We start from the raw sequence: 21,338 nt of genomic DNA, 5'->3' as shown, positions 1-21,338 counted from the left end.
TACATACCTCACAACTTAAAAGTGGTCTTTGTTTGAGCTCTAAGGTTGAAATAGTCTCACGTAGTTGGTATGATCCCCTTAAGAAGAGCCCATAAGATTTCTTTTGAATTGGCCGTGTCAGTTCCCAGTAGTAAAGAAGGAAAGACTGTAAAGGCTTTGAATGTTTTTCTACAAGGCTCCAATAATTCAGTCATTGTCTAACAGGAGATGACACCTCTGTTCACCTGCATGCCTGTTCACGTGGTGTCTTGTTCAGCTACAGGAACTGCCACATACGTCAGGAAATGTGTATTTCACTTCAATGGTTTTACTGAATCTGAGGCTTAACTCAGATTTCATCAAAGATAACAGGGACTTAACTGAGACTCCTCTGATTCCTCTTCAGTGACTCAGACTGGGACTGAAACTCTGGCTTGAGTCAGACTTTGGTGACTCAATTACAGCTCTGTTTTATACCATCTACACCTCTTCTGCTGATAAAAGGAGGATTTAGAGTCTCCTTTGAAGATGATAGGTAAAGCTTACACAAATATGATGCTGGATTGTCTGTTAGCAGTTAGCTCATCAGCTTCACTGGTCCACTGATCAGACCTGCAAGTACTCTTGTCACCAAGCCTCCAGCTCCATGTTTTCTGGACTGTGAGTCTTTGATCACCTACTTTAATTTTTCTTATTAAGACTCTGACATTTCCTTCAGTGAACACAAGCAGTGGAGGAGATTGGAGGAGGCAGCACGCAGGACTTCTGTCAGATTAGTCATCGTGAACCCTCATGGCTCTCAACATTCAAGTATTTCTAATGAGCCTCTTTACTGATCGGGCTGATGTCTGTGTGTCTGCTGCAGTCAGTGTAAGCAGGAGAAAGGGTGGGGGTTGGTGTTCAGGATATGCCTGTCACCCACATTAACAGATCAGAGCTTTTTTTTCTGTACCTGACCTTGAAATTGAGGAAATTGTGAAATTGTAGACACACTCCTCTGATTTGATGAAACTTGGAAGGTATGACTCTCATTTGGCTAAAATTGCTCTGATTAGCCTCAAACTGCATCCTTTGAAAAGAACATCCTGCTAGCGCTCTTTTTTTATGCTTTAACTTTCTCACCCTTTGTGATGTGACATGTGAGGATGTTCAGTTTTGTGTTCACAGAAGTTTTAGTGTAACCTCAAGCCTTTCTGGACCTCTCTGATATCTCTGGACGCTGATAGCCAATAGGCAGTTATATTCATTTGTTGACACAAAGGATAATGTCAGAAAAAGATGCTAAAAATTTTCCTCACGCAGACAGTGATGAGTTGGCACACGCTCCCAGACGCACAGCTGTGCACCAGAAGCCCGGCCAGGTTTCCCCTCTCTGGATCGGGAACCAACCTGAGAGCTCCGTATGGCACCGCACCAAAAATTATATTATCCCAGAGTTTTCATCACAGTCTTTTCATCAAGCTATCACAACCCTGGACCTGAGGCGAAGACATGCAACAGAGGGGAATAGCACCAAATCAACAAATCATCAGCAAGGCATTATAGAACATCCTATTTAAATCTGTAACTGATTGCTCGCTCTGAGGCACGAGCACCGAGGAGAAAACTGTAAAGAACGCTGCAGGATTGAGTTTCTTCACAGAATTGAGAAGAATATTTGTAAAAGTGGACACTTGGGCCAGTGTCCAGAGTGCATTTTTCTGCTTTGGTGTGGTTTATCCGTCTTATGTGGTTAGTTTTCTCCTCTGTTTGACCACACCACTCTTCTACTTTTGTTTTTTCTAGATGCTCCTGCTTTAATTCTGACTTTTATAAATGTCCTCTCCCTCTGCGCCTCGCATAAATAACCCCCTGTTCCAGTCTAGCTCACTGCTGTCTGTCAGTTTGCCCAAGTACTCCCAAATACTTGAAACCTCTGCAACGGTCTACTCACAAAGAAAATACCTGGAGGCTGAACAAGCAGAGATAGCAGGAGCCGAGTTATGGAGGTGATGACACTTGAAGAACTGAAACCTTTCACGCTGGCATTATTAATGACACAGTCAAAGGTAATTCTTTGTTATTCTAACATGAGGGGATTTGGCAAGGCTTGGGTCCACAAAAAGCACACTTTGTCCAACTTAATTCAGCTTGGATCCACGATGTATGAAAATGAGAGGGTCCGGTTCACAGTGTAAGCATGTTCTCTGACAGATGTATCCATCACCTTGTACGCTGGAAACCGTTCTGGCACCTCCTCCCTGTGAAGTCGCCCGTGAGGTAGCCATTTGTGTATCCTTGGGAAGCCATTTTTAGAGAGACAACAGAAGACTGGAGGCTTTAAAAAGTATCAGCAGCTCCAAGATGCAGTTTTTCCCCACCAAACTGTATGTTTAAGAAGCAATCCTGGTGACTTCTAACGGCGCCTTCTTTGGACTCTTGATTGCTTTCTGAAGACACGGACAGCGCGCACTACGACTTGCTGATTAGTGTCCCGAATGTTTAACTCTCCCTGAAAACAGTAATTGGGTCATTTTAAACAACCTGCAAATTTTCTCCTCAGTCACATTTTCCAGCAAGGCTGGCAAACTATTGAACAAATATGTCTGTGGCTTTACAAGTAGTCCGAGAGCGGCAGTGTGTAATTCAAAAGTGGTTTACATGAAGAAATTAAGTCCCAGTCTGGAGTGAAAACATTGCCTTAAATGAGGGGCAGATTATGGGTGCAGGGACCAGGGTTTTAAAAATAATTTGGATTGTAATGGCGTAAGGTGTTGACATTAAGCTTGCAGTGATTTTTAGTAATGGCCACCTTTCATAACCAGATTCTATAACACACACTGAACGATGATGTAGCCCTTGCCTAAAAAACGAGGTGTTTCCTGCTGGATCCACGTTGTGTGATTAATGTCTGTTTTTTAACCATGCCCCTAAAAAGAAACACAAGCCCAATCTTTTCTCTGGACCTTTTTCTGCATCTTTAACCCAACCTCCTGAATCCGAACCATTGAACTGCCTTTGTCAGTGTAAGCAGTTGTGTTCTCTAAATGGGTCAGAGTTATATTGGAAGTTCCCGGAGAAAACAAATGTTATGAGAGCAAGAAAATAAAACTTTCACTACAACCGCTCCTCTGGCAGAACAGACCAAAGCCACATACAAATGAACTCCAGTATGTGGAATGAAACAATACAAGAGTGACTAACATGTATATAAAACATGTACAAAGAGATGACGAGGCTCCATGTTCCCAAAACTGCTCTGACATGTCACATACAAATTCAGCTGTGTTTGATGGAAGAGGTAAGACTGAGGTTTTCTCCTCTTTAGCACAGAAAAACATAGATGAAAGTTAAATTCCACATGTTGGGTTCATACTGTGAGTTATCTCAAAAAGATATGATAACCAGTGTATGGATTTAGTGGAGGATTAAGCTAACGTTAAAGAGGGGCATACTGGGCTTTTTAAGTCTTTATACTGTCCCTCAGGTAACCTTGTTGTAGCTTTACATGATTTAAAGCTTCTTTTTTTTTGCACATGTTTTAGAGGACCTTTATTTTAGCCTCTGTCTGAAACACTGCTTTTTTTTAAGGCTCCCCAGTTCGCAAACCACCCTCTCTCGGATTGGCCAGCACTCTGGAGGCCTGTTGGGGATGGAGATATTGGCAGACCTTGATGTTTGAGGCCCACTACTCCAATGTGTCATGAACCAGTCTGAAGATCTTCATGTGATGACTTCATCATTTCACCAGGTCTTGTGAAAATCTCTTGAAATCTGGGATTCAGGATTTTTTTTAACTTTCTTGTCTGTTTCCTGTAATTTTTCCATCTCTTTTTCATCATCTCTGCACTTGGAGTGGGTCATCACTTTTTATGGTTAATTTGTTGGTCATGGACACCAAACTGGTTTTGTCTTCTGTGATATTTTTACTATTTTTTCTCCTGTGTGTGTCTGGAGATCCTACATGTAACAATGGTTGCATTGTTTACATGTGAAATTAGCTATTAGCAGCCTTTAGCATGTCAGTGCTACCTGGTGCAAGGCCAGATGTTTCCCAACAAGGTGAGGAGAAGGAGGTAAAATTGACACGCTGCTTCAGGTGGGAGACAAGAAGTGCCGACATCGACCTTTCCTTCCATCCATCATTATTTGGAAAGTAAAATTAATCTCCAATTAGATGGATATATTTTCTTATGGATCTTTTTTGTGCTCTACACTTTCTTACTTTTTTTTTCTTGATTGCTACTGTGACTCCTGCATTTCCCCTCAGGGATAAACAAAGTATATTCTATTATTTTCTCTTCTATTTCATTCAATTTTATTCTATTCTTTTCTGTTCTGTTCTATTCTATTCTATTCTATTCTATGAATATGAATATGAATATGAATATGTTTTGGTTTGGAAATCTGCACACATTAATTAGAACATCAAGCATTGTTATTTTATATTCTTGTTTATAAATATAAGAAAGCAGAATACCACCTCTTTAAAGTGATCTAAAGGAAGTTGTGCAATAGTAAATCAGAGCTTAATTCAAGCAGTAAAGGCCAGAGTGTCTGCAGAGTCTTTAAATTAGCGCATCCAAGGCAAAACAATATGAAGTTTATGCTCATTATCTTCCAGGGGTTATTTTTCCATGTTACTAAGTCTGTGATTGGCCTGTTGACCATCTCAGACTTTCCACCTATCAGAATCTCTGTTGCAAATGTGCCAGAGCTGATCTAACAGAATATTCATGCAGTAACACACTTCTCTTTGTGCTCACAGATAGCATTACCAATGTGAAATAGTAATTATTTTTGTTTTAAATTATTTAAAACCTTCAGTTTTGCATCTCATCAAAGAAATCAGCTAAAAGGGTAAGTGGACAGTTAGCTCAGCCAATAAATGGCTCTGGAGTAGTTTCTGTTAAGTCTTAAAACACTGAAACTCACATCACATCTTTTTTTAAAAGCTGCTGTGAAATCAGGAATGTCTGCTGCAACAAACAAGCTCTTAGACCCCAGAGAGACTGGTTAGTTTCTTAGACTTAGCTACTGGGTGAATGGATTAGCATTTCAGGACCAAATTATTACCATACAGAGCTATCTGTTTGTAAACTCATAGACCGCAGGTCAAAGGTTAAGTAACCCTGCTGACATCATTATGACATCATCATGGTTACTTTGATAATAGATTTGACAGATGGCCCCCTAACCTCAGAGGCAATAAAACTTCTGTTTTCACCCTGAAACTTCTCTTTCAGACAAGTCAAGTGACTTTGGTTGTTAAAAATGTGACCCGCTCCTTCAGACACTGATGGAATTTACTTTTGATTTAATTCAACACAGCCAAAAGTTACTTTCACAGGTTTTAGAATATCAGGTGTTACACAGGAGTCTGTTTCTCACCAGAACAAAAATGGATTTCTCAGCTACTTGATCAACCAAGCCCGAGAATCTGTTAAACCTGCACAATCTCTCAGCTGTCTGCAACTTCAGACTCAAAATACTTGCTTATTGGTTTCGGTGCCAGGCTTCAAAAACCATTATTTGTCAAACCCCAGTGACTCGTAAAGCTACAAGGATTACAGGGCAAAGAAAGCAGATGCCAGTGTAAGTTATGGACTCCTGTCTGAGACGAAACAGGGCTGCGTTCAGAGATCTCCAGCAGGGTCCCTGACACAGCCCCTACAATGCCGGACATCATGATTAATGTTGTGCTCCTACCTGGTGAATCGTTTTGTACGCCCACACTGGACAAGAGGCAGGAGTCTGACACAGTGAGCCAAAACAGAGGATGATGAAGATGAAAGAGATGCTAAGGACGAGGCTCCTTAATTTCCCCTCCCTGGAGGAGGCGGCTCGGACCCTGGGGTTCAGATAACAGTGACAAGGTCATGGGAGGTAACGGAGGTTCACTTCAGGCGAGAAGGGAAACTTACACATTGTGTATGACCTAAGCAAATAAACCCTCCTGACCTTAATTAAAGTGATTACATGACTGGCCCTTTCATGGGATGTTTGCACAAGCTGTTAGTGAAAGTTAACTTCCCCCGTTAAATGAAAATAAGCACAAATAAACAATAATTACACGGATCTCCAGCCCTTCATATGGCTCCTGCTGCTTAGTCACGTCCTTCGAATCACTACCTTGGATAAAACCCAAGGGAACACACAGCTGAGGAGCTCAGAACATATGACTCATGAGGCCATAATGTGACAGGTTTTATAATGGGAGTCAATGAGAGGGTATCAAGAGTAATCAACAGTGGCATGGCTATATACTGTAAAGATCTCTTTTTTTCTGAGTGTAACCAAAACAAACTTGGATTTTTCTGGTTTTGAATACTTATTGCAGCAGAAGTAATTATCTCAATTTGACACCAGCTGCAGCCTCAGGCACCCTGAAGATGAATGTGGTAAAACTAAAGAATTATATTCCACCATTTAGGACCAAGGTGTGATCTTGCAGGAACATGATACGCCTTTACGAGCATCCAAAACAAGGTTTACTGCACTGTAAAGTGTGTCTGCAGCAGACAGTAGGTAATGGGTTTAACTTGGTGCACAGACTGGCTGTAAAAAAGAAAAAGGCTACTTCCACTGAGTGAATCTGGTCTTACTAAATTCTGCTTGGTTTCAGTCTTGCCACACTTTTAAGAAGACTTATTTAGAATAAGTTAAACATGTTAGGGCTCCGGAAACACCCAGAAGTCTTGTCATTCAACGCAAATTCTGCAAAATTGCAAACTTTGGAAAAAAAGACACTTCACTGGACCAGCACTCAACAGTGTTTGTGCAAATAGCAGAGAGGAAGCTTGGTTGTCTCTGTTACATGGTGGTAGAGAATCTGTAAAGTTTCTAAGTTTACACCCATCTTTTTGCTTTTTGTAGCTTAAAGCAATTTGACTTGTAAGAGGAATTGAAAAGGGGGTGATGTTGCAGTTTTGTGCTAACTGTTTGCAGATGACTCCACTCTAGTTTGATGTTTAAGCAGTTTTGATTTTATAACAATTAGAAACAAACATGCAAAATGAAAAGCACTAATAAATGAGCTTTAAGGCTGTAATGAGCATCTGATTCGCAGCTTCCAATTTGGCCGGTATGTGGACGGTTACAAAACCACAATGCTAAGACTTGTCAGATCTGGACTAGATTATCCCGGTGGGTCTGCAGATTATTTGAACCTTTATTTCATTTGTAAAGTTCCTCTTCTTGCCCACATCAAGGTTATGTTGTATGAAATCCTGATCCATAACTACTATACATAGACTTGTGTGACCTGGACTATAGCGTACAGACACAGTTTACTTTGCGTGTGAAAGTTTTAATATTTGACTCCTGATAAAGTGTTTTTCCCCAAACAGACAAGTCTGAAGCTGTTAATCTGGTGTTAACTTCTGTGTTGTCTGATCTTTTTAGGAAACTGGTGGTTCAGTCTTTTTTGTCATTACCATGTAAACAAAGCTTTCTGACAGTCAGCACCAGTTTAGCTTCTGTCTCAGTGACTGAAGTTATTGGGCGGCTGTGGCTCAGTGGCAGAGTTGTTTGTCTCTCAGGCCGAAAGAATGGTGGTTTGATTCCAGCTCCTTTAGTCATACGCCAAAGTTCAAGAAATCGAACCCCCAAATTGCTCACGAAGACATTCAGTGCGTTTACATTCAGCTTAAGAAATCAGACTATGAGCTCAGTCAGCACGAGATCGGACTATAAGTTGCATGTAAACAGCATAGTCAGACCGAGATTGCTATCCAATTTGTCAGGATTGCATTGGTTTCCTTGTGAGTAGATTTCACCTGGAAAAGGAAATAGATGTCCATGATACATGAGGTTGCTGCATACCAACACTGTGGCAACAGAGGGCAACAAGTCTCATTTTTGTGACGAGGAGAAAACAACCTTCCTTTTAACACAGTTTAAGAAACGGAACAATCTTACATTCATGAATGGGAGAAAAACACAAAATGTTGATCTGTTTAAACTAGTTCAAAATGCACACAGCTTCACTCAATCAAAAAGGCACACAGCACTGCATATCAAAAATGGCGTGAGACGTTCTTGGCCAGAAGTCCAATTCTCTTTTCTGCATGTTTATGCAGGCAAGGCTAGACCCCCCCACTGTGTCTTTATGATCCAGCTATGACCTCAGAAAGACTGCTGTGTATGTGTAAACTAAGCGGCAACCTTCGGTCTGAGAATATGAGACAATGCGGAAGTGTTAAAATCTGCTGTTTCTGGAGTGTTCGCTTGAAGCTGGCTCCGGAAGTAGCGGAAGTCACATACACACCAAGCCAAAAAAAGCCATTTTCAAAGCAGAAATTAACCCATTCACACCCTGGTTCCAAAAACGTCTCCTGTCTGGATTGTTGATTTTTCTATTGACACACACTGTACTGGGGGTGAATTTTTTCCAACTTATGGGTTCAGAGGATATTAAGATCATGAGCTTGCCCAATCAGAGGCACAGCTATGGGTCACATGACCAACAGATGCCCTATATCTGTACGCAAAGCCCTTGCCACTACCAATATGGCCAATATAGCCAATGTGCTTCATTTTCCGTTTCAGAAACAAACAGATGACGTCTGCGAGACTATGTACATGTGATGAGCAGTGCAAAACCCTTTTAGACCAAAAAAATGCTCCATAGGCCCATTACCGTAACATTTACCTGCAAAGTTCTTGATTCAGTTATCTTAATTTTATCACACCTGTTGCCACTTATCTGAAATGATGATCGCATTTGACCTCAAACACATTAAGTACTATTAACATTTCACTCTAAGCGTCTATCCCAAAAGTATCTGTTTGATATAACTCAGTTTTATTGACATCAAGAAAGAGTAAGTTTGTTTTAAATTGTTTAATTCATTGTTTCAAACCTCCTCCCACCAGTACAGGTGGCAGGAGCGGAGGAATACTTGACTTTTTAGTTACTTTTAGTGTAATATCTATGTAGCTGCTCACTCTGATTGGCATGAACTCATAACAAGTGTTTGTGAAGTCTACCTCAGACTTAGAGCACCATCAGTTTAGAGAGCCTAGTTTCAATTTTAGATATTTTATTTTATAAAGTTTCTGTGAATGATGCCTTGTTGGAGTTAAAAATTGGAACGAGAACATGATGATTTATCTAGAGGATGTTTCAGTTTGAGGACAGTTCTTCAAGCTGGAGATGTTTTCCCATAACAGTTGGATACATTCTTTGGAGATAAGTACCGTTCTCAAACTGTACCAAGGATTCAGAGATCCAGACAGCCTACTTTTTGCAGCGTGCAGCCGTCCTCCCTCTCTTTCCTCCTGCTGGCCGCTGCCCCTGAACCGGCGTAAACCATCAACAGTATGTTCGCAGGCTCGGGCTGTGTGCTAGGAAACATGAGCAGGGTGAGATATTCAGAGTCCCGGGCGGAGCGGCGCAGGTCGCTGGATAAAGCGGAGGAGGAGACGGCGGTCCGTGTGGTTTGAGCTCAGGATCTCAGGACGGGAACATGTGAGCGGGGAATGGGAGACTGGAAACAGGATTATTGTTCTACACAGCAGAGAGACACAGGAGGGGCCCGGGACAGGTAGGAGACACAGATACACTGACACACTGAGGTAGTTTCAGGAGTGGAGCGGCAGTTTGGAAACAAGGATGTAGACAAGGATGAATCCACTTTACCAAAGTTTGAATGGACATGGCACTGCGCTTTATTCTTATAGCAGTTAATTAAGCTGAAATGTGAAAATTATTGGACTATTCATTCTAAACACTCTGGCTTTTGTCGCTGTTTGAGCCGTGGTGTCACTTCATGGCAGTGAGAGTGTTGGCAGCTGCTGATGACACCACATCCCGGTGCTCCTCTCCCTGACACATCCAATCTGCAGAAATCTGAGTTTGAAATGATCAGAAAAACAAAATGAGACAGCTCAGGATTCTGCAGGGTTGTTTATTTTGTAGTTTTAAAAAATAGAGCACGGATTAAAATAGACCTTACAGGATTTACAGAAACGGGCGACCACAGCGCAGAGGAGGCAGGGCAGAAATATTTAAGATGCTTGAAATGGATTATGAAGCACATTTTTGAGCTCATTTTAGAATTTTACAGTCCTAACCAAACTTGGCTGTGCCATAAACGGTAGGAAATTAAATGTTTGGGTCTACATGTTTTTTTTTTTTTTAAATGAATAGAAACTCAATGAAGAATGAAAATGAACAGATTTTTTTCTTCAGTTTTTATTGAAAATCAGGTGTCAGTCTGTGGAGCATGTCTGCGCGGCTTCACAGATTTAATGTTTCACTCCTGGTGGTGGGACCTGCTGTCTGTACCGATCCCTGAAATATCTGTGCAGTGCGCTTCATGACTCCAGACAAACCCCATGGTTTGAACTGGAGTGGCAGATACAAATGTTTACAGTGAGCGACCTTACAGTGACGCATCACAAAAGCGCAGTTACGCAGGGACCGCAGGATAGTTTACGTGCTGATAAATGTAGTGTATATGTACGCCGAGGCACGTTGAAGGTTATTCACTCCAGGATGAAAGTGTGTGAAGAGATTTTTTTTCAAAAGTTTCAGATTAATTTTGAGTGCTGATTGAAATTTTACTATCTCTACCTGAAGTTTGTTGCTCTAAGTTGAGTATTTTTGTTATTGTGTACATCATCTTCTTTCTAAAATCTTCACTTTTATTTTACAGGAGAGACACTGGGACACTTTAACACACACGTGGAGTTTTTTTTCCCCATTTGTTTTTTCTTTTTTAAACTTTTGCGCATCGGTGATATTTGCGGACTATCTCTCCAAAGATGAACACCATCGTGTTTAACAAGCTGAGCAGCCAGGTCCTGTTTGAGGAGAAGGCGAAAGAGGTGGAAATGAGCAGCAGAAACTATCTGGAAGTCATCGACGGGCAGCATCCAGACCTCCTCTCCAGCAACCAGACCATCAGAGACAACCAGGCCATCAGGCACAGACGGAGCGGGTAGGTGGAGCAGCCAGTCTGCTGTGTTTCACGCTGCTGGTCGGTGTGCGGGGCTTGTGTTAATATGTGGATTAGCTGTTATTTCACTTGGCTCAGGTTAGTACAGCGAGGGCGTGCATACGGATGATGATTTTGTCTGAGATTTTCTCTCCACCTTGAGCGAAAAATGAAGAGAGGATGAGAAATATCAAACTCAGGGAGTTGCTTCTTGGGTCAGATTCTTATAAAATTACATCTGTTATAAGTATACTGGTGTGAACCTTATTAACTTTTAATAGGCGTGGATTTATCCAGCTCCAACCTGATCAGATTTTGTTCAGCAGCTGTGCGTAATTTTCTCTTGTACGCACACATTCACACATTTACGCACGGATACATAAGAGGTATTTTTGAACCGAACAGAGCATCAATTTATATTTCACATCTCAAGACTTCAGCACCACATTTTCTAACTCATTAAGCTTGATCTCAACGTTGCTTTAGTGCAACAGGATCTGATGGAGTGAGGAATGAATATTTCCAGGTTCCCAATCTGGAGCTCATTAAAGTGTTGATGTTCACAGCTAATCTTAAAATTAATAAGTAGGTCAGTCTGTTCGGTAGCGTGTCTTCTGGAAGGTCTACATCTGTTTCCAAGAAAGAGATGTGCCCTTCAACTCTCTGTGTGGTCTAGTCAATCACAGCAGAGCCAGTTGTTTTATTTTTAGATGTATATTTTGTTTTTGTTTGGTTTCTCCTCCACGTGTCAGGGAGCAGGTGTAAGAGAAGATTTAACGTAACTATTTGCTGAGGATTCATTTTATGTTATTTGGCACATTTGGTGAGGACAGAGGAATAGAGGTGACTTTGAGGAGAATATTTTGAGTCAGAGCGTAAGGTGTCCCCTCATAGGAAGCATCAGTCCTAATGAAGAACATTAAATAACCAAACAGAGACGTGCGTGTGTGAGAGTGTTTAAATCAGAGCAAAGAACACAGAGTAACACGTCCTTTCGGATGTTCTTACTGATCTAGATTACAAGGAAAATATTTGTAGAACATGAACCTCAGGCAGACTTGAGGTTAGACTGAAATATGTTACATCTGCAGCCGGTGGAGCTTTTTGGTGAGATAAAGGGAGAAGCAGAGCACAGCACCATACTGACATCTACAGGTTCATAAAACCTGGAGTGAAGGTGAGGCTGAGACCTCCACAGAGCGAGAGGAGAGCTCAGACCTCTTTAGAAATAAACTTTTAGTATTCCTTATCTGGATATCTTCTGCTTCATTTGTAGTAATTTATTCCTGTTTTGTGGTGCTGTCTGCCTCACTGACTGTAACACACTCTCTGCAGCTGTTAGTTATGACGTCTGCCTTGCTCTTATGGCACAGTACAGTATTTTTCATATTTGACTCGGTCTCGTGGTAAATTCCTGTTGCGTTATATTTAGAACCTCCTCTGGACATGTATCACAGCTTTTTCAGTAAAAGTATAATCTCAGCTTTCGGTCAGTCCCTGGTGTGAAGCCTTGGCTGCAAATGTGACCCAGCTACATTGTTCTTGTTCCTCTTCTCCAGGGTGTGAAATGTTCATCTGGCCTGGGTGAAATGTTTTTGTTTGTTTCATTGCAACGTGTTGGCGGTTTGTGGGACACGCAATGAAAAGTCAACCGGCCGCTCCTCTGGTCCTGCTCCCCACTCTCTCCTGCTATGTCTCTACGTCTTTCCCTCTTTTTTAATCAAACATCTCTCAGCTTAATTGCATATTTGGGTGAGAAAATTGTACACTGTGGAGTGTGTTCGCTTTATATGTCATGACTCACAAATTCAGACAACATGCCGGTCCGCTCAGGTTTCCACTGGTTTGTTTGACTGCGATAAACATCATAATCCTGGTTCTGTTTATGGCTTTAAAACCAGATCTAATTTAGAAAAGGGGGAAATTTAATCTACACTGTTTACCAACAATTTAACTTGACATAATGAGCATAATGTCACTGAAGAATGCAGAATGGGAACATGTCAAACAATCCTTCTTACACCTTTAAAGAAAGAGTGCATGTTTATTTGTTGGCAGGCTTTCAGTCAGAAAAGCAGAAATGTTGCAGGCAGAGGAGAATAAACAGCCCAGGTTTGGATTTCACTTCACTCAATCTACACTTCGGTGTCTGGCTGACATGTGTGTGTACCTGTTCCTCCACAGAGGTCGTCCCAGCGGAGGTAAAGTGCGGCACAAGCGCCAGGCTCTGCAGGACATGGCGCGGCCGCTCAAACAGTGGCTCTATAAGCACCGAGACAACCCCTACCCCACCAAGACGGAGAAAATCCTGCTGGCCCTCGGCTCGCAAATGACCCTGGTCCAGGTGAGTCCCGTTTATGGAAGCTCAGGCGAAAACAAATCTGCAGTGGTTATAAAAGCGAGGCGTTTTCTAAAGCCTTACTGCAGGCATGGGCGCGATCAGCGAGGGGAAAATGACTCTGTATTTGAGTTTCTGTCTAATCAGGTCTGGAAAACTGGAGTTGTTATGGGATTAACAGGCTGTGAGTAGAAAGTGTTTTTACATCTTGAGCTGTTTATTTTACAGCTCTCCTGCAGGGATGGTTAATGTTGTTTCTAGCTTCCTCCAGACGCTACAGTCTGCCGTCCTTTTCCTTTTTTTTATTTAACTCCAATGTGAAAAAATGCTGCAGCCATAAATTGATGAGGGACTTCTGGAATCAGCAGCTTACACCTCTGTTTTTATTCCATCTAAAAATCTTATCTTGCACATTTTAGAGTCATGAACAGGTGAGACTATTTAGACATTTTGAAGAAATTTAAAAAATGAACAGAAAACACTTTCCTCTGTCTCTTTCTTTGGTTTGAATTCTCATCTCTCTCTCTGGTCTCAGGTGAAGTTGTGTTTTATTCTAAATCCATGCTGTTAGCTTGCTATTGCTCCCTCTGCTGATAGCACAGGAGCACACTGGACCTCTTAACTTCTGCACCTGACAAACTAACCTCAGAGAGGGAAACCCAGCAGTGAACACACAAAGTGTGTGTGTGTGCGTGTGTGTTTCATTTCTGACGCCTGCAGCTGTGTGTGCATACAGTATCATCTGGCTGATGAGGTCACTGATACGGCCTCACAGCGTCTGTGGCGGCGGCGTTCTCGGGCTGCCGGCCACGCTGCTTAATCTGGTTCTCATTTTGGGAGCCTGATGGGGCTGTTTGTTTTGTTGAGGGCGAGCGGAGTGCAGAGGAATGCTTTGTGTTGGACACCAGGGTGCTGAACACACACACACACACACACACACACACACACACACACACACACACACACACACACACACACACACACACACACACACACACTCACACAGCTGAACACATGTATACTTTTAAGGCTGACATTCAAACACCAGCAGCAGGGTCGGAGGTCAGAGGATGATTTTGTACAAGGGTGATGGCCAACAGCTAAACTACATTTGTCCTACTTGAAACATTAAAAATCCTGTTTTTTTTGTTACATCTGTGAGCTTTTACTGAAGCTGTTTTTATCCTGACATGAGTTAATTATTTGTCATCTGTTTTGGCATCTGAGCATTGGAAAAACTGGATATAATAGTAGGAAAGAGTCTCTTTATAGATTCTTACGTGCAAAAATAACACTGCTATTATTAGTTTCATACGGGAGACTAATATTTACAAAGTTTTGGCACTGAGAAAATCACCCTAAGTTTTGTTGAAATTTTTGTTCCTTAAATTCCTGCCTAGGGGGATTTTTCTTTGTCATATGAGCTCACCTGATCCCTTAAAGAACTGACTGAACTACACTTAGACACAGTACACACTATAAAACTGAAGATGTGAATAGGGATGGGTTCCGAATTAGGTACTTTTATAGGTACCAATTCTGTCAAAAGTACCGGATACCAGTACATGTAAATCAAAAGGTTCCATGTTTAGGTACCTGATTGCATCCTTGTGACTGTAAGGGGGTTGAAGAGTAGATGATTTTCCATGTTGACCATGAACACAAGTTATACAATGAAGAATAAACATGTTGAATTGAAAAGAATTTAGATTTTATTATTAAACAAATTGATATTTTTTTTTTACCCCATCAACACACAAAAGTAACGAGAATTGGTACCGTTGAGTACCGATACTGAGTTGCCAGGTTCCAGGAATTGTTACAGTATTGTTTCAAATGTGAAAGGTATCCATCCCTGGATGTAAAAGATTTCAAAGCTGTGAATTATTTAAAATATAATCACATGAAGAACCAAACTGCCTTCAATCTCCAATCGCTTATTACCTCCATCCAAGGAGGTTCTGTTTTTGGGAGAGTTTGTCTGTTTGTCTGTGAACAACATAACTCAAAAAAGTCACTAATGGATCTTGATGAAATTTTCAGGAAATGTTCAAAATGGGATAAGGAAGAAGTGATTAAATTTTGGAGGTGATCTGGATCACCGTCTGGATCCAGGATTCTTTATCATTGTGAGATAGGGCTGTTTTCACCATATGTGTATATAACTCTATGATAAATGGTCAGATTGCTTTGAAAAACAATACAAGACAAGGTCACCATAATTTCTGACAGATGTAAAAGTACGATCCAGATCCTGGCAATATTCTGGACACGAAGATCTGGAATATGAAATGTGTACTGGGTCATCATAATTTTTAACTCTGTCAGGTAACAATTTATCGTACAAACCTGCAACTAACACCAAATTGTAGCAGACAGTCTGCTGAAAGGGAGTATAACATTAAAGTAGGACGAAAAGGTTACATGACAATCATAGTGTGCTTGGAGGAGGTCTGAACTCTGAGTGCTTTTCTAGTTTGATATGATATAGTTTGTTCCTTATGCCCTTAAGTGCCATTCTCCCTCCAAAGATACCCGTTCCAGGAGGCTATGAACACAGACGTTCCACTGTTTAGTCCAAACGAACCCCGTGCTGCAGCCAGCAATGTACAACGCATCACTTCCTGAGCATTTTCCCTGGCAGCACCCACCTGGCAGCAGGTGTCTGAAACAACTAAATCTGTCATGTTTGAGCAAAAGAGCTCTTTTTCCATGTAAATGATTTCTAAAAGTTAGTGCCATCAGTGCCATCTCTCCATCACTGCATGCTGTCTCCTCTCCGGTACATACGGTGCAGACAGGGCACGGCTCACGGAGCTGGTTTGGCTGCTGGGATGCAGACTTTTTAATATAGTCAGTGTCATCTGTGCAGGCAGTTTATGCCCTCTTTTCTCTTTTCTCTCACCCCATTCATGTCCATCTTTCCTCCAGTCCCACACTTCGCCTCGTCTCACCTCACCTCTCGTGTGGCCAGCCATATGTACGAGATGCCGCCTTTCCCCCTGCAGTGCCACGGCCCTGGGCTGCAGACAAAAGCGTGTGGGAGAGTCTTAGTTAACGAGAAACACGATACTGAAAGAAGGGATCAAAAAAATAAGTACTCTAGCATAAGGCCCGTCCCAGCCTGTTCATAAGCCGCTTGAAGTCTATTGGGCATGAAAAGTTATTCTAGTATAACATCTAATGCTCTCCATTCCCAGAGAAAAGGAAGAGCGGCGGCTCGAGTGTCTGTTTCACTGCATCTTGAAGATGATGTTGGAAAAAAGTGTTCGGTTGAAGTCAGGCTGTACGAGTCCAGAATAAGCACGGTGAACGTACACCTCGTTCAGAACATTTGTAAGTGAAACGTTGCGTTCACCGGTGGTTCAGTGATTAAGGGTGTTAAATGTTTCTACATGGTGTTGATACAGAAGAGATGCATGCTGGGATGTCTCTCCGGAGCGTCTGGGATGTTTCTTAAGGCTCAGTTTCAGAGAGCTGCTCTGCAATCTGACTCTGTTTCTGTCTTCTGCCTGGAGTCCCTCTTGGTTTTTGTGAATGAGACGGATGGCCGGCAGCGAGCAGACGTTTTCATAAAGGATAGTCTTTGTTTGGTCAGGGATGTGGAGGTGTTTGGATTCAAAACAATAACATATGTTTCTATTTGCTGTGTCTTCCCACTTCCTTCTATTTCTCTTTCTCTCTGTCTCCCAGGTTTCCAACTGGTTCGCTAATGCCAGGAGGCGGCTGAAGAACACGGTGAGGCAGCCAGACCTGAGCTGGGCGCTGCGGATTAAACTCTACAACAAATATGTGCAGGGCAACGCGGAGAGGCTGAGCGTTAGCAGCGATGACAGCTGCTCGGAAGGTATGACTACCCAACACCCTCACACATCCTTTATATTAAAAAACTTTTGATCCATGAAGACACAGAGGCTGGGGTAAAACTGGAGCTGTAGCGTGTACGGCAGGTAAACCTCGCCCGTGTACCACAGATCGTAGACCTTCATCAAATTCTTTCACTTTCTTAAATCCTTTTAAGTCAACATCCAGTTAATCAAAAGCTGCCCTGTCTCTCCCTCGGAGTTTGTGTTGTTTTCACTTTGTCAGCGACACAAACAGCCTCAGCTCTGTTTTTAACAGTCTTTCCACAACAAGATTCTGCAGGATTTTGAAAAAAAAAACTATGAATGTGTCCAATCTGAGGGGCTGCCAAACATTGTTCTGATTCTTGGGATGATCCAAAGTGACTCAGCTCCTTGTTCTTTAAACAGAAATTTAAATTCAGACCAACCCACAAGTCTTTGTTTTAGTGAACAGTCAAAAAACAGGCCAAATAGAGAAAACAGGCCAAATAGAGCACAATTCACAGAGTCTGCATGTAAACAACGTCACATAGGTTAGATAAGTGTGGCTAACGATAGCAGAGCTAGCATCGCAAGACAGCAGTCCTCTGTGCAGGTTGATTTTCAAATGCCTGTTTTGGTTTCACTTCACCCTGTTGGAGTGATAAAATGCCATTACAAACAACAGCCTACAAAATAGGAACTACTAATTACCAGACGATATTTGACATTTTGAAGGGTATTGGCTTCTGCTTTTTTTTTTAATCCAACAGCCGATAAAAAAATGATTTTAAGACTAGGTAATTTCTGATTGAAGTCAATGCTCTGTCCTCAGCATTGTCCCACTCACATTGCCATCTGATTGGTTACACAGAGCTGTGGCTCAGGTAACAGCCAATCAGCAGTAAAACCTGTGCATGCACATTGCTTACACACACACTGCAGATAAGAAAAAAAGTGTTTGCCAAGTAGAGATTTATGTTTCTAAAGCAAGTTTAGGCAGTAGATTTTTTACGAAATAGTGTTAACCACCCCACTTTCAGTGTTTATTTAACTTTACAAGACACACTGCTGAGCCCAGGAGCTGTTTAAAAAACATATTCTGAAAGGTATTTAAACAAAGTTAAGTGTTGAAGCTTGTAGTGTTCAAAATTTTGATGCTAAATTAAAAAAAATAATAGTTCCATGTCCAATGTCGGTTGTCAGCTTCCTTGACTTCTAATAATCACTTAAAAAAACATATGGGTCTATCTTTACTGAAAACAACTCAAACCCATTTTCCTGACTAAAAGACTGCATTTCAGCACCACAGCAGTAGCCATTAACTGGAGCCACAGCCCCACCTAGCTGTGAGTGGCTGCACTACAGCTTATGACTTATCCACATGACTTTCATTACATACAGCCCAACAAAAGCATGAATGGTTCAGTGAGTTGCAAAGAGGTGGAAAATTTGTGGTATATTTCAGGAAATTTTCCTAAAAATGTCTATCCAAATATTAGCTCGGAAATTTCATTGCCGTTAACTTCGATTAATTTCCTGAAAATTCCCCGGAAATTTTGTCTCTGAAATTTTGGAAATTGTTGAGTTTTTATTTTTCTTGTTTTTAACTTTGTTTAAAAATACTGCATTAGACAAGTTCGCGTGCATGTTTTTACATAACAAAACCTAAAAGTATCTTTGATCAGGTCAATGCACTATATACAAATACCCGATAAAAAACTCTTGTTAATTTCCGAAAAATCCCATGGAAAGTTTCCAATTTTGAAAATTTCCAGAGGTTTGCACCCCTGATTATATGTAATGCTGGTGTTGACTCACTGAAGTGAGGATGTAGTTACTTTGTTGGTGAAATGTTCACATTCCTAATCCAAAAAAAGAGAAACAAATGTCAAAATGGAAGCAAGGCTCAGCGATGTCTGGTTTATAAACCTGACAAATGTTGAAATCACAAAGCTTTTTTTTCTCTCTTCCACAAAACAAACGTGACCTGGTTTTTAACTTAGTTATGATTTCATTTGGACCCCTTCTAGACAGATTTTAACATTGGTTACATTTTGAAAAGCATGCTGGGAAACAGTCCCATTCATCACCCTGATTGATGATCCCTTCAGAAACATCATATCTAAATGTCTTTGGAGCGTTGATGATTAAAGGGACAGAAACCACAGAAGAAACCTGCTGCCCTTTGTGCAGAGTGACCGAGAAACCATCCTTACATCATCCAGCGAGTGCCCCAAACTTTCAAATCCAGCATTGTGACCTGAAGCGAGGCCAAAGGCACCCAGTGCCCATCCTAAAGCTGGCTGATGCTATGCAGAGCCATGTTCTCCGTGTATAAAAATGGCGAGTGTGTGAGCCAGCCGAGCGACGCCGAGGCCGGCGTGCTGTGACACACTGTCATTAAAACACCCCGCTGAGCCAACCTCTGTCTCCCAGCCTACAATTGTAGATGAGCAGCTCTCTGTCAGCCGTGTATTTACAGCAACTGCCTTTTTCTACTCACTGACAGCGCTGAAAACATGGTCGAGAAGCGAAAAAATACAAAACACGTGTGCTGGTGCAATGAAAGAATGAAGAGAAAGGAAGAGCGCTGTGGTGTCAGTGATCTCTAATTAAATTTCAGAGGAGTGGAGGCTGGGCTTGCGGCTGACACAGGAATGCGTGCATGGTGTTTGCATTGTGTCCGCCACAGGCCACTGTACCACCGGAGGCTCTGTATATCTCTCTGACTCTTCTCCCTGTCACATTATGGTTATGAAGCTATCCGCAGCCTGCTCCCACTTCTGACCCATGTGCTAAAAGCCCTCCATTATGTTTTTAAGCCTATGCTTTTGTTCCAGGATCTATTTATGGGACTAGACCTGACCCCACTGACTCTGCAAACATTCCTCTTACGGCCTGAAAATTGTGCGGCGTGTTTTGTTTTGAATGGAGTGGAGAAATGAGTGTTTTCCTGCATGGGGTCTGGAGAGGACACGCTGTCATGTGGGGTGTGTTAAAGAAAGATGATTTATTCAAAAAAGATGGAGGAAAACTGTCACATGTGTTATCAGCTGTTTGCTTTGACAGGGGAAGCTTTGTGCTCACTGATCTCCGCCTTAGACGGCACAAAGAGAAGGAGTGTGTTACCTCCATGTGTTTCTGATAAGTGGCGGCCATAATTTTAATCTGGCGCAGACCGAATCAGAATTACAATTCTTGGCATGGAGAGAAATTAGAGTGAACTTCTCCTTAATTTCCCTCCTGCCAGAGCATATCTGTTTTTCAGGTTTCTGCTTTATCTTCCTGCTCTTTGCTTCTTTCATCAGGTACAGACCTGCGCTTAAATCCAATCTCCTCCACCTCAGAGTACCTGGAAATTATTTATTTCTTCTGGGGATAGAGCAGGCGATGCAGGCTTGATTTTTGATGAAGAGGAAATAAGCTACTGATACGTTATGGTTCCGTAATGCCTCTCAAGTCTCGGCTGGGCTTTTTGCTCTTGAGGCGATGCCAAGCGGAGGCCAGGCTGTAGCGCCAGGTTCAAATCCCTCACCCTGGTTTTTAGATTCAAGATTAGAGCAAATAAGCAGACTGTGAGTCAGAGGGGATGGACGTGCGCGGGAGTTAAGAGGAATTGGCTGAAAAGAAAGAGTTTAATTTCCATCCCCATTGACTATATCTCCATGACTTACTTACTGTCATTGTATGCAATGATCTTTCAAGACCCAAATAATATTGTTTTCTATGACTATGTAAACACCAAAACTACTTAAGAGTGGATTTTCTTCTTTTATGTCTCTCTTCCTGTTTTTGATCCAAATACAGACAGAACATTCTTTTTTTAATTGCGTTCATCTCCGCGCTCCATCCTTTCCGCTCAATGATCTCTGTCGTCTTTTCTCACAATCACGCCGCTCTTTCTCTCTGAACTACCCTGAAACATCCTCAGTTGGAGCATGAGCTGCCTGAACTTTTCTGATTTGCAGCGTCTCCCTATGTCTCTGTTATCACTCATCTTCTCCTCATATCCATGCTGCGCTCTCATCCAAAGAGCGCACCGCTCTCACCCACAAAAGTTTACGAGCAGGATTATTATTATTATTACTATTTTTTTTTTGTGGGGAAAACATTTTTATTTCCAATAAAGTGAAATACGAGACAACAGAAATGTCTGTCCTAATACAATATCAGTGATGAGATGACTTGTACAGTTTTTTTTTTAACCCACATCCTTGCCCCCCACCCAAGAAAAAAAAGAGAAAAAAAGAAAGAGAAAGAAAAGAACAAAAT

General features: G+C 41.7%; 1 protein-coding gene across 2 annotated transcripts in view; it reads left to right on the top strand.

Annotated features, from left to right (window-relative positions):
• The first annotated feature begins 9,406 nt into the window (after positions 1-9,406).
• The window catches only part of mkxa (mohawk homeobox a), a 39,210-nt gene continuing 27,278 nt past the window's right edge, over positions 9,407-21,338 (top strand). For both annotated transcript variants that reach the window (XM_074693579.1, XM_074693578.1), the window contains exons 1-4: positions 9,407-9,506; positions 10,620-10,904; positions 13,086-13,245; positions 16,933-17,086. In XM_074693579.1, the coding sequence (XP_074549680.1) occupies positions 10,729-10,904; positions 13,086-13,245; positions 16,933-17,086 (490 nt within the window). In that variant the 5' untranslated portion in view covers positions 9,407-9,506; positions 10,620-10,728. The remainder of the gene's footprint in view (positions 9,507-10,619; positions 10,905-13,085; positions 13,246-16,932; positions 17,087-21,338) is intronic.

The sequence above is a fragment of the Halichoeres trimaculatus genome, unplaced genomic scaffold (assembly GCF_033239565.1).
Source record: "Halichoeres trimaculatus isolate MK-OKI-2021-1 unplaced genomic scaffold, fHalTri1.1 fHalTri1_scaffold_18, whole genome shotgun sequence".
Taxonomy (NCBI): domain Eukaryota; kingdom Metazoa; phylum Chordata; class Actinopteri; order Labriformes; family Labridae; genus Halichoeres; species Halichoeres trimaculatus.
The sequence above is the reverse complement of the archived record's forward strand: the minus strand, read 5'-3'. Positions and strand labels throughout refer to the sequence as shown.